At 39.4% G+C, this 13,119-nt stretch overlaps 1 protein-coding gene across 3 annotated transcripts in view; it reads right to left on the reverse strand.

Moving 5' to 3' along the window:
* Positions 1-5,486: 5,486 nt before the first annotated feature.
* The window catches only part of LAMA4 (laminin subunit alpha 4), a 182,282-nt gene continuing 174,649 nt past the window's right edge, over positions 5,487-13,119 (reverse strand). For all 3 annotated transcript variants that reach the window (XM_081251258.1, XM_081251257.1, XM_081251259.1), the window contains exons 36-39: positions 11,792-11,922; positions 10,638-10,731; positions 10,042-10,161; positions 5,487-5,954 (exon numbers count right to left, since the gene is read on the reverse strand). In XM_081251258.1, the coding sequence (XP_081107384.1) occupies positions 5,809-5,954; positions 10,042-10,161; positions 10,638-10,731; positions 11,792-11,922 (491 nt within the window). In that variant the 3' untranslated portion in view covers positions 5,487-5,808. The remainder of the gene's footprint in view (positions 5,955-10,041; positions 10,162-10,637; positions 10,732-11,791; positions 11,923-13,119) is intronic.

Here is a 13,119-nt window from a genome sequence, read left to right on the forward strand (position 1 = left end):
TTAAGACATAGATCCAGCTTCAGAAGGCTTACAATCTGATTGAAGAAGATACACACTAAATACTCAAAAAATTGTGACAATTTTGTGGCGCTAAGTGTAATAGGATTCAATGGATGAGAACGTGGACAAGTAAATAGAAGTCTGATGGAAGAGATGAAATTAAAACTAGGCATTTTATTTATGTACAGTGTTCAGGTGGGACAAAGGAGGAGGAGATGGAAAAATCAGGTATACCTGAAAACGACCAACTCCTAAAATTTTCAAACATTGAAAAATACTGTAAACTCTTATTGATTAATTTAGACCAGATTTCAATTAAAAACTCAAGCACTTCTTTTGTAAAATTAATTTTTTTTTTTTTTTTTTTTTTTGCGGTATGCGGGTCTCTCACTGTTGTGACCTCTCCCGTTGCCGGAGCACAGGCTCCGGACGCGCAGGCTCAGCGGCCATGGCTCACGGGCCCAGCCTCACCGCGGCATGTGGGATCTTCCCGGACTGGGGCACGAACCCGTGTCCCCTGCATCGGCAGGCGGACTCTTAACCACTGCACCACCAGGGAAACCCCAAATTAATATTTTCCACAAAAATTCTGAGGAACTACAAAATACTAGGAAGCTTCCCCCCACCAAAAAAAGTTAAAATTACATGTGCAACTAATGTGTGGTAATAGGAATTGTAATATTCGATTGTTTGGAACACCTTATTCCCTTACCAATACAAATAATAGTTGTAACTATATCTCTGATATCTGGTAAGTTTGAAGTTGCAATGGGTGGTTTATGAGGCTGAGGCTTTCCCACATTTCCATTTAGATATTTTTCACCTTATTACTCACATATCTTATGATTAATAGGTAACTTTTAGTCAAGAATTTTTTGCATTTGCTGGATTTTACTCTTAACTGCTTATTAGTGAGCATGGAGTCAGTGTTAGAGGTGCAGTCAGGTTCCCCTAACACTTCACTTAGGTCTTAACATTAAAGTCCTAATGTCTGGGGCTTCTAAAATTTGCAAAGCTTGGTCCAGTTTGTGAGTAGATCTGTATCTGTGAGCTATGGTGCCAGCTCATCTGGTATTCTGGCCTCTGCAGAGCTCTACCCTTCATGCAGTGGTTAGGTCCTAGTCATGACTCCCTAGAGGTCATACATGGGAACAGAATTAAATTAAGAAAGTTCTAACAAGTCTCATTAAAAACTTCAGTCTGGGGAGAATCAGACTGAGAGGAAATTCTGCTTGAGTCAAGGTAGAACCTTACCTACCAGCCACTTTAGGACTTCAGTAGAAGCAGAAAAAACATTTTAGAGTTTATACTTTCCAGGAGTCCACCTTGAAGTCATATATCTGAACATTTCCTAAAGTTGAATGCACTCCTAATTAGATGGACTGAAACCTCATTTAAAATATTCAACAAACTTTCAGAAGAACAAGCAGAACGCAGGCCACCCAGAAGGCTCCACACAGCTCTCGTGGAATTCTCTCTGATACACCTCCTCTGATAAAAACACAATGAAAAAGAAAATATGATTTACCTTTCAAACTCTAGCTGTGAGTGGAAGAGCAGATTTCAGATAAGTAGGAAAGAAGTCAAGGAGAATTTACCCACAGAATAGCAGAGTATGGTAGATTGGAGTATTGTTCTGAATTCATTACTCTCTCCCTTTGCACATGACTGTGCAGTACCTCCTGGAATAGGGGGGTAGGCAGAGTATATGTCTTTGTCCTATTGGTCAGGCGGCTTGCTTTGGCCAGTGGAATGATATCAGGTATCAAAGGTTTTAGGTGTGCTTGCATGCTTTTGCCTCTTGGTCTTTGCTATTTTTCGTAAGAAAAACTACCTCAGGTGGCTGCTGTTTCCAAAATGATGAAGACATGTGGATCAGATCTGAATCTGCATCTCAATTGAAATGTGGGGTACTGCTAATCCTAGCCAAACCCGGGAGAGGCAAGTGGGGACCAGTTGAACAGCAGGATCTCCACAGTCTTAACAAGAAAAAGGTTTTTGGCTAAAGCTGTGAGATTTGGGGGTGCAATAGTATTGGAGCAATAGCTGTCTAACACACCAAGCAAATAGATTGGGCAAAATTTTATATGTTAAATGTGAGCAAGAGAAAAACATCATTGAAAATTATGCAGACTACTCCTGTAAAAGGAAGGAAGGATGGAAGGAAAATAGCATGTAAAAGATGAATGAAGTACATGACCTGTAAAACTTAACCTAAGGGGAATCATCTGTCACGTGATTTGGCAGATTAGCAGGCTTTCACCCCTAAAACTCATCTATGCTCTGCCCACCCCATCCTGCCCCCTAGCAGTATCCTCTGCGAATGGTGTCCTCTGGTGTTGTGAAGTTTATAAATTGAGTGGCCTTATCCATGGTAGCTAATCTTTTCCTCTACTTTTCAGGACTTGAAAGGTTACCAAAGACTTGAGGGAATGCTTCTTGTCTCTCTGATCAGCTATGCCATTTTTTCCCCTAGTCTTCTCTCCATATCTTCAGGCAAATCAGAGATCCCTGGGGCTCAGGGGATCTCAAGTGGAGAAGTCAGTTTCACTTTTTCCTTTCTGAAGATTGCCAGGCACTTTGTAAGTGATTGCCTTGGGAGGTGAGATGAGGGGGTAACTTTTATGGAAACTTGGCTTTCCTGAAATTTACTCGAAGAATATTTATTGAGCATATACCTACATGCCAAGCATTGTTCTAGGCTCTTACAACACATCATTGGATGACAGACAAAAATTCGTGGAACTTACATTCTGGACAGTGCCTCTTCTGTTGCCTTTATACAGACTCTGTGTGTGTGTGTGTGCGTGTGATGTATATGTAGTGTGTTGGGGGCATTGCGGTTTTACATTGCTGGTTATACTGAAATGACTTGAGCCAGTCCTGAAGAGAAGGGATTGGCTTCACACCTCAAAGTTTGGTGAACCTAAAATGTGTATTTACTGCTTTATGGTCCTAGTTATAGGCTGTAGTCACCAATTAAGGTAAGCAAAGACCCTACTTAACACCCTCTACTACCATGCTATGTACAAGGAAGTGGAAGCCCAGGGAACAGAAATAGCCCAGTGTCTTCTGAGATGCCCCCTTACAAACTGTGCGCTGAGAACTGAGGTGGTTCTTACTGGACAGAGGGTAGGTGGATATATATTATTCTATGTTTACAGAATGGGAAGTATGTGTCTATAAATGTGTATGGTAAACACTTAAAACCATTCTTCTAGGTAAGATCATTTTGGCTTCAGCTATTATTGCTATGGGCTTGATTCTGTGTTTCCCAATTCACAATTTCAAGAGAAAATTTTCAGTTGTTGGAACTCATCTTTTCATACCACCAGATAGTGAGATGTTGCTTCACTGGAATGCAATAGGATGGTGCCCTCACCCAATCAGCTGTGGCCATGAGAGGAGGAAGTGGGATACAGGCCCAAATAGGGCTGCTTCTTCAAACTGGGGCTATGGGAGGCCTCTTGATTTCCAAGGTGCTCTGAACTGGCAGGGGGCATGAATGACAACTAGTCAAAATTACTCTGAACATCCAATCTATATTTCTATGTATGAAGTTCCAATATACTATGATTAACTAAAAGGAAATCATACTTCTTTCTCCCTAGACAGAAGTTGAGAGAAGATGGGGTCCCATCTAAGAACTGAATCAAGCTCTTATAAATGGTAAATTCAAGGTTTCAGAAGGTCATTGTGTGGTTAAGAGGGTCAGCAGATATGGGTCAGTGGATTCTTACTTGCTGAGCATAAGAATGTGAAATAATAACTGCAAAGAAGTGGCCCTGTAAATTGCAGAGAAGGTAGAAGAATTTTTGTGGCTTAGTCTGCATATACGTGAGTCTGCGTACACACTTGCTGTAGGTACTGGAGGTCCAGCCAGGGTCTGGGCCACTGCTGAGAATGAAGGGCATAGAATGGCCCTCTAGGATGTCTCAGGAAAATCTCTTGGAAAAGAAAATGGCAGGCTGTTTCAGAGCCACTGCCTCCATCTTGGGTCTGCTGTAGGGAGGACTGTGAAGGCTTAGTGTGTTTTAAGCATTGGTCCAATTTGTACTGGTTAAGGCCCTAGACTATTGGATTCAGAGTCTTTAGCTCAGAGGCCACATAGGCTGAGAGAGGCCATAGCTCTCAGAAGGTTGTTTGGTCAGCCCAGTATTTTGCTCTTGTGATTGCTGTTGTTTTAATTTTAATTAGTTACTAACTGAAAAATCAGGCCCTTTCAAGCCCCTCAAATTTCACATTTCCAGCTTCTTTTGGAAATTCTGGCCCTTTTGATTTTCTCAGTCAGACCCCACCAGCTTCACTCCTTTATGATACCTCTCTGGCTGTATAGGTGGTTGAGTCTGTGACTCCAGCTTTAGAGACCAGTTGAGAGTTGGCCTGAAGGCAGACAGTCCCCTGGGGGCAGGAAGCAACGGGACAGTCATACTGCCCCTGGAGGCGGGCAGCAGTCCTATTTCCAATTCTGGCTCCTCAGTCTAGCTGAATGACAGCAGGTGAGGTATTTAACCGTTCTAAATCTCAGGCTTCTCATCTGCAAATGCTACCTCATAGGATTAGTGTGATGATCAAGTGAAATCTGCTTTAATTTAGCTTATTGTGGAGGCTGTCACTTAGTAAGTCCTCTACGAATAGCTATTAGCTATTTTTGTTGATCTTCATCATTATTATTAATGTACCTGAGGCATGAGGGTAGTAGGGGAATGTAAATAATTACATATATATGTAAGAGATTATTTTATTCCCTTAGTAATTCCTCAAAATACTTTATACTCCCTCCCCATACCCCAAAAGTCACTCCTCTTACGTATCTTCAATCCTGTTGATATGAGGGTCTATTTTCTCATTTTGTCTTCATTGTTGATTATCTTTTCATGTATAATTCTTTTATTTCAGTCTCTATATTTTAATATTCTGCCAGCTAGTCAAGCCTATTTTTCCTTTTCTAGACTTTATTAATATATGTTACCTAAAAATGATTATAAAATTTTAGAAATAAGACTAGTTGTTTTGCAGGTATATGGGGGAAAAAACTTTTAATAAAAGGACTTTTATACTTTTAAGTGGAATTGTATGACTTTGTCTTATTCTCTTTGCTATAATGTCCTTCATGATTCCTACAGAACACACAGTAACAATATCCTACAAGAACCTCCCCTCAAGCACAATTTTATTTTTCTTTTAAGGAAGAAAGGAAAAAAAGTAGGCATTTATTCGATTGAGGCTTTCTTTTTTTTCTCTCCTGGAAACACATTATATTACCATTTTCTGATAATTTGTTAGAAATTTACTTTATTAAACCTTGATAAATATTCTTGCTATACTGATAGACCAAACAAAAGTGCTAAAAGCAAATCTATAATCTAATTTTAGATTTTATGTTAATTAGTAAATCTTTTCAAATAAAGAAAGTATACCAAAGATATTTTGGTATAGGCTGAATGTTATCTTACCTAAATGAAAGATGAATCTGAGAATCTAGCCACGCTTTAAAAATGTGTGCCAGTGTTTATTTAGAATCCCTTCTATTTTATTAGACACAGGAATAGTAATTTCGCCAGCAGGAAGTAATACAATACTGGTAAGTTTAACACTCCTTTGATTGTTATCCATGGCAGACATTTTGGATCCAAGGTGTAAGAATCCAAATAAGAAATAATAAACATCCAGTCCCTGATGATTCATTTAAGTCCTGCTCAACTAGATGAAAGCTTCTACCAAGAAGAAGAACTGCCACTCCTCTTGGCTGGCTCTGTGTTTCTTTCAGTGCTCTAAAGAACTTTGTACTTGAGTAGCTCTGCTGTGTCAGGCTGCTGGACAGGAGTTGATGCTCACGGCACCGCTGACCAGGGCTGCTTTACTGAAACTCACTGGGCGCCCATCAATCACAAAGTGACGGATGCAGCCTGTGAAGGGTCTGCCAGGGGCCAAGCGTGGTGTCAGTAGAGACTCTGGAAAAAGAAAGAAATGAACACAAAGACTGCAGTTGAGGCGTTCCAAGCCCAAATATTACTTTGTGGCAAAAATATACATCATAACCGCTCACATTATCAAGATGATTTACATGTCAAAGACGGAATATAGTAATAATTTACGCATTTTCTCAGAAACATTATCTGCTTTTGAAGTAATATGAACATGTAGTAATTTTTAAAGTTTTGCCATGTTTTCCATGACCAAATTTCAGAGTATAATTCAGCTGTGTATTTACCATTGAAATTTACCACTTACAAGGAAAGCCTCAGCAGTGAATTTTCGGGATCTACATATGCTTTTTAGAGTTAATTTCACCTGGGCCTCACTTATTTTGTGTGCTTTACTGAGACAGAGGAAAGAAAATTTAGCTTCCAAACTCTTCTTGGAATTGGTTAATGTTTCTGTTTAATTTGTATCATTACCCTTCATCCTTAATCCTCCACATTTTTGCCAAGCTCATAAAATATAATGAGAAAATAATGAATTCAAATAAACTAAATTTTAATTTTTCTGAGCTCAGGGCTTAAGAACTATAAATAGGATAACTAGCCTAGTCTTTGTGTGGATACAGGTGCCCTGGGGTATGCCAGGGGAATTTTCTCCCATTATCTTAATTAGAGATCTAGAAGAAGCCTTGATGCTTATTAATTGTACAGACACAATTAAGTGTGTTGAGATGATAGAAGCAATATAATTTAAAGCAATTTAGAGAGCTTAGAAATATCATGAAATTAAAATCCATTTAGTGAAAGCTTATTATTATGTACAAAACAGCTATGTGAGCAGTAGCAGATAAAAGATGGGAAACACTTAGAAATCAGTAACTCAGGAGGGAAGATAAAAAAGGACAGCAAATTAAATACCATCAAGCAGCTGTAATAAGTTTTCCAAGCAATGTAGATTAAGAATATGCAGAAGCTTTGTATTGAAAATAAATCATGGAAATAACATTTCATATTTAGAATGATAATTATCAAGTCTTAGATTTGGAAGGGGCCTAAGAGATCAATTCCCTTTGTCTCTAGATTAGTATGACTATATATATTCTTCAAGCCTGTTCACTGTACTTCATCATCAGAATAAAGATGAACAGGAAAGAATGTAAGGAGTAGAAACATCTATTTCTTCTGTTCATTTTGGACACTAGTTTTAGAACATGGATTTTGATTCTGCCCAAGCTTACCACTCTTTGATTCATGGGGGACAAATTCTAGAGGAAATAGTTCATGTAGAAATTATGGTCTGCATAATTCACTACACAATTTATTGCAGTAGTGACAAAGTGCCCCAGAACCTTAAGTAATTGATTGATAAAATCAACACATGATTTTAAGAGCAAACATTCCACAGGTTGAAAGCTTGACTATATACAGAATAATGCAGGATCTTCAGTACAGGAATGAATGGTCCTTAACTCAAAAAATTAACTTCTAATTTTGATTTTTAAATGATCATACAATGAAGTTGAATTTTCTGGTATAAAGTTCATTGAATTTCAATGCATTAACTTTTTATTGATAGAAACAATGTGTTACCAGGGTTCTGCCTGGTATAAGAGAACTGCTTGGGATTCTAAGAGATTTCAGTGCATATAGGGGTTTTGTTTATGCCTAATTTCCTTTAGTTATCCTTTTTCATGCCCCAGTTTCTGATGTCATTTTAGTGGAATTAATCTCGAACAGCTCAAAATTATGTGATTAATGATGTTCTGCTTAAATTATAATTGCTTCTGTTCTAGGCTTGCTGGCATGATTCGTAGATGGAATTAAAGGCTGCAGTGGTGCAGTGGGCTGGTGGGTATGCCCTGCTAGCTCCTGTGTGTTGGCTCATTAGCTAAAATTTGCTATTCATTGCATGTCTCAGGCAGGCAGAATTTGGCTTCAGGTATATCTTTCCCACCCAGTCTGTAGAGCTTAGCAAGTCTTATAGTGAGAGATGATGGCAGTGTGTAATGCTGGGATGAGACTCTGAAAACAAACACAAATCAGAGAGACAAATATTTGTTTGAATGAGAGCCAAATATTTGTTTGATATAGTAAGCACTCTGGGTGCAAAGTAAAGAACAAATACCATAACTTCCATGAGCCCATGCTTGTTTTGTTCATCTCCTGGAGCCTAGCACAGTGCTTAATAGACACTCAATACATATTTGTTGTGTGTTGAAGTCGTGTTCTCTGGCAGCAAGGAGTGTACAATTTAGCTTCAACAATATTCTGCAATAAGTGCCACAAAGGTGGTATGCATAGCACACTCTAGTGGGAGGGGGGCATGTGTGTAAAAAGTCTGAGCTGGATCCTCAAGGTCAATAGGAGTAAAGTTGGGGGAAGAGTGGGAGAAGTTCCTTGAAAAGGTACTAGGGGAGGCAAGAAAGAAGAACATCTTCCAGAAACTGATGTCTTGTGCACTTGTGCAAAGGCCTGGAGCAAAGAGACCATCATTGAACATCCAGAGGACTGCAAGTCCCAGAAGGTAGGGGGAGGCCCCAGAGGCAGGGGCAAGGCGGGGGTGGGGGGGCAGATGATCAGGACCTTGCATGCCAGGCTGACTTTGATCCTGTAGGCCCTTGGGAACCTGTGAAATATTTTAAACTACGTTGTGATTTCCAGGAAGAAAGCAATGTGCTGAAATGGAGGAACTGATAGGACACATCTTCCACACTGTACCTGCATGAAGTGCAATGTGGTCTCTGCCAGTATTTCTTTAAATATTTTTTTAATTATTCTTTTTGCGGTACGCGGGCCCCTCACTGCTGTGGCCTCTCCCGTTGCAGAGCACAGGCTCCGGACGCACAGGCTCAGTGGCCATGGCTCACAGGCCCAGCCACTCTGCAGCATGTGGGATCTTCCCGGACCGGGGCACAATCCCATGTCCCCTGCATCGGCAGGCGGACTCTCGACTACTGCGCCACCAGGGAAGCCCACTGCCAGTATTTCTTTCAGAACTGAAGCCTGGAGCAGGAGGGGAGGAGTGAGGAATGGAGATGGGAGTGGACAGTGGGAGTAAAGGAGAAGCAGCATTGCTTTTTGAGGGTCTCAAATATTTCATCAGTGAGTTACTGTTATTGTCTATACTGATATTTGAAAAATTCATATTACAAAGCAGAAGAGTGCTTTGTTGGTACTATTTTTGAGTATGCAAGACTGGATGCTTAATCTTTCTCACTCTCTTAATTAAAGTATTATTTGCCTTTACATGGAATAGTCTAGTTAAATAGTTAATAGTCTAGTTAAATAGTCTAGTTAGGATGCAAGGTAAAGCCATGTTAAGTTTTTCCTTAAAATCCCCACCAAATTCCAGATGTAAAAGCTTGATTTTTCCCTCTTGCTACCTTTATCATTCAGTTTTTCCAAGTTAATGAAGTGTGTGAAACAATCACTTTCAACATAAGGCCATGGTCCCTGCTTCAGAGGTTTAAAGTAATTGTGGAGGGTCCATAAGTGTCCTATCACCATCCTGGATTATACACCATTCTTGGCAGATGACAGCAGTGATGTCACTGATGATGTTTACAGAACTGCAGCTGGGAACCTCTCAGGGAATGTGACTACATAAGAACAACAGAACTCCTGGTCTGCAGCTGTTTTCACATTTCAAACTAGTCCTGGTCGGGAAGAACTGTGTATTCTCTCTTAGTGTGGAAGAGAAGCAACTATCCGCAAACTTTTAGTCCTCCAAGGTTCTTTCTCAGATCCTAGAGCAGCAATAGTGTATGAGTTTTCTTTGTGTCACAGATAAGATAGAGTGTGTTTCACTGTGTGTATGTGAGGAGGGTATGTAAAGTGAAGAGAAAAAAATTAAGCAGATACAGCAGAGGGAGAGAAGTTATCTACTGGTTAGAATGCTGTGGTGTAGTTCTTATGTGTTACTTTGTTTTGATCCTTGGATAAGGTTTCATAATTGTCAGTACACTTTTTCCTATGAAAGGATATTGTATATAAAATCCTTTGAGTTATTAGGTGAATTATGAAAATACATAGCTCAATTCTTAATAGTATAATAACCGTTATGAGAACTTAATGTCTTTTTGGATTTGGAAACTTGTCATTTTTAAATAACTCTTACCTGGAACACCTCCAACAAACACAGGCTCCCTTTGATCAACTGGCTTTGGATTCAGGGGTCCAACCACGTGGTTCACTTCAGAGTCTACATCCAACTGAACCACATTTGAATCTCTAATAACTGAAATACAGGGAAAAGAGTGGTCATAAATGACACTGAAGTGATTAATTTTCACATGAAAGGTAATAATTCATTACAGTAATGGCTTTTATTTATTCCAGAATAAACCATACACTTTCCTCTAATCACTGAAAATACCAATGTCTAACCAAAAAATAACTAACAGTTTCCTTTGAAAGGGATAATAGTTAGGATCCTCTATTCTGCTACTTTTATGCTCCATAAGGTATGCATTATTTAAACAATTCCTGAAGACTATTCTGGCAGCATTAATTTTTTCAAATCACATGTGGATTCAATATACACATTTTAGTACAGTAACATTTGATTCTCTTTTCTTGGCCACTTTTAGACTGTCATCTATTACCTATTCTGTCATATAAGTTATAGTCTAAGTTCTGCCAAGCGATCATGCCACAGGTGGGTGTGTAGGCTCACTTTATTAAGGAAACCCAGGACACTCAAGCTTTTCTCACCTGTAATTCTGTGCCATCTGCCATCACAGAGACTCTGCTTGGGTGTCACTAAGGTGGAAAAGTCTCTGATACCATTATTGACTTTCACTATGACCTGCAAAAGACAAGGCACATTGTGGAATTTAGTTTCATTTCTCCTCATTGTGATAAAATGAGATTTCTTACATTTACCACAGGGGAGCAGAACTTTTAACATCCAGACATGATTAGCTTTGCAATTTGAGCGCAAGGGGTCACTCTTTAGTAGGCTACAGAAACTTTAAACTGTTCCTGAGAGAACAAAATAATGGCACAGGAGAGAAGAGGGGCCAGAGGAACAGTAAGACAACACACTGAATTCCTTTCAGTTTAAAGACGAAATGTGTTGTACAAGGCAGGCTAAGGTACTGATGACGGGCATGGACTCTAAGGGCCAGACTGCCTGGGTTCCCACCCCAGCGCTCCCACTTACGTCACTCTGTGCCATGTTTTCTCATTTGCAAAATAAGGGTGATAACTATAATACTTACTTCATGGAGCTCTTGGGGGGATTAAATGAGTTAATCCATATAAAGCAACTGGAATAGTATCTGACACACAGTAAAGCACCATATAAGGATCTGTTTTATTATTATATGGTTTAATAGAATATACGGGAACTCAAATGAAAATCAGTTATATTAAGTTAGGGACATCATTGAAAATATGCTTCATATTTATTTGAGTACTCTCATGAATGTTCTTTAGTAATATTATTTAAGGATGAAAGTGGTGTTTAATTATAACAGAATTTTTTGTTTTTAGTAGTTGAAAATATGATATGCATATAGATTATAGAGAGATGTTTCAGTACTTGTTGGTTTTGATAGTTGAACATGTTTGCTGCTTCCATTTGTTGTAAAAAATTTCTCTTCCGATTCTTTTGTTAAAACCTTTTAATTATTGATTTTTGCCACAATTTCATGGCTCTTTGCTCTAATCAAATCAATTCCCAACATATGAATCTGAATCCAAATATTGCCTGCGTTTTAATTTTATGTTATACCTTCTCTGTTGTTTGTTCTTTCCCCCAGTTAGGAAAGATTGATGAAATAATTCTGTGAAATAAATCTGCTTCAGATCCAGAATCCAAGATCACAGGAGACAGACTGTTAAGACAATTTTTAACACACTACCTGCCCATTTTTCATGTGAACATTTAGGTACTCCCCATTGACACTGTGGCCGTGAACAAGGGTTCCAGAACTGCTTCTGGGACGGACTTCAAATGCAATCTCAAACTTCAATCCAATATTGAAAGACTCATCTATGGAGAGAAATACTATTAGTTCTCAAGAACAGCAACCTAAATTTTGTAACCATGGTTTGATTGCAGGTTTTTGTACTTGTTTTTGAAAGTTTGATGCACTTTTCAATAGGTAAGCAGAAAGTGTTGTTTTCCGTGTCAAACACACTGTGGAAAGCTCCATGGGGGTCTGAGATAACTAGCACACCACTCCTGCTCTGGGGCCTGGGGAGGAAACAGCTTGCTGAAAACACAGCATGGCTATGTGAGCACAGGTGAGGAGAAATTGATTCCAACTAGCAGGACCATTTAATATTTCAAAAGTGAGAAGGAGGAAAGAGCAAACTGGGAAGAGTGAGTCGTCTGAACCCAAGTACAGAGGCTGGAACATTTGGAGAGCACTGTGGATGCCAGTGTGGCTGGACTGTCCCCTGCAAGGGTAGAGGGAGGCAAGGTGAATGGGGAAGGCTGGTGGGAGCCACACTGGGAAGGGCTCTAGTGCTCCAGTATGGAAGGCAGACTTGACTTTGCAGTCACTGAGCAAGGGAGCTGACTTGATCAGATCTGTATTTAAAATAATTCTTTAAAAAGTAACTGGTGCCAGTGCTGCAGAGCATTTGGGAGGAAAAACAAAGTGAGAGCAGCAAAAGCAGTTAGGAGCTGTTATTGCAGTGATGCAAGAAAATGAATTCTTCTTAAGACTAGCTGTGTTCACTCCAAGAGACTCATTGCAAACCTGGGCATCTTAATAATGTTCACTTGACGTGTCTCCTCATAGATAACTTTTTAATTTTTCCTGCTATTAACTAATGTTTATTGAGAACATAAATTGTGCAGGTTGCTATGCTTTTCAGGCTGTCCAAGTCTTTTGAGTTCTTATCACCGAAATTCAATGAAGGGTTGAGAAATGTGCCTGTAGGTGTTTTAGTAGGGATAAAGGAGGAGAAAGCAAAGTAAAATCATGAGCTAGACAAAGAGAGGATATATTACCTCTGGTTATTCTATTGGACATGTGGGCGGTTTAAGAAGGAATACTTGGCTGCACTGTAATGTCTTTATTCAGGGGATGTTGAGGGCAGGGAACATGTGGTTTTATAGCCTTCTCCTATCTTCTTTCCCAGCACCTGTCCTGGTACCTTCCTCACACCTAATGGTTGCTCTATAGAATGTTGGTGGAATGGATTGGATGGTGATTGTGTGCAGTCTGTTTAGGATTTT

Source organism: Mesoplodon bidens, assembly GCF_964165515.1.
Source record: "Mesoplodon bidens genome assembly, chromosome: 12".
Classification (NCBI taxonomy): domain Eukaryota; kingdom Metazoa; phylum Chordata; class Mammalia; order Artiodactyla; family Ziphiidae; genus Mesoplodon; species Mesoplodon bidens.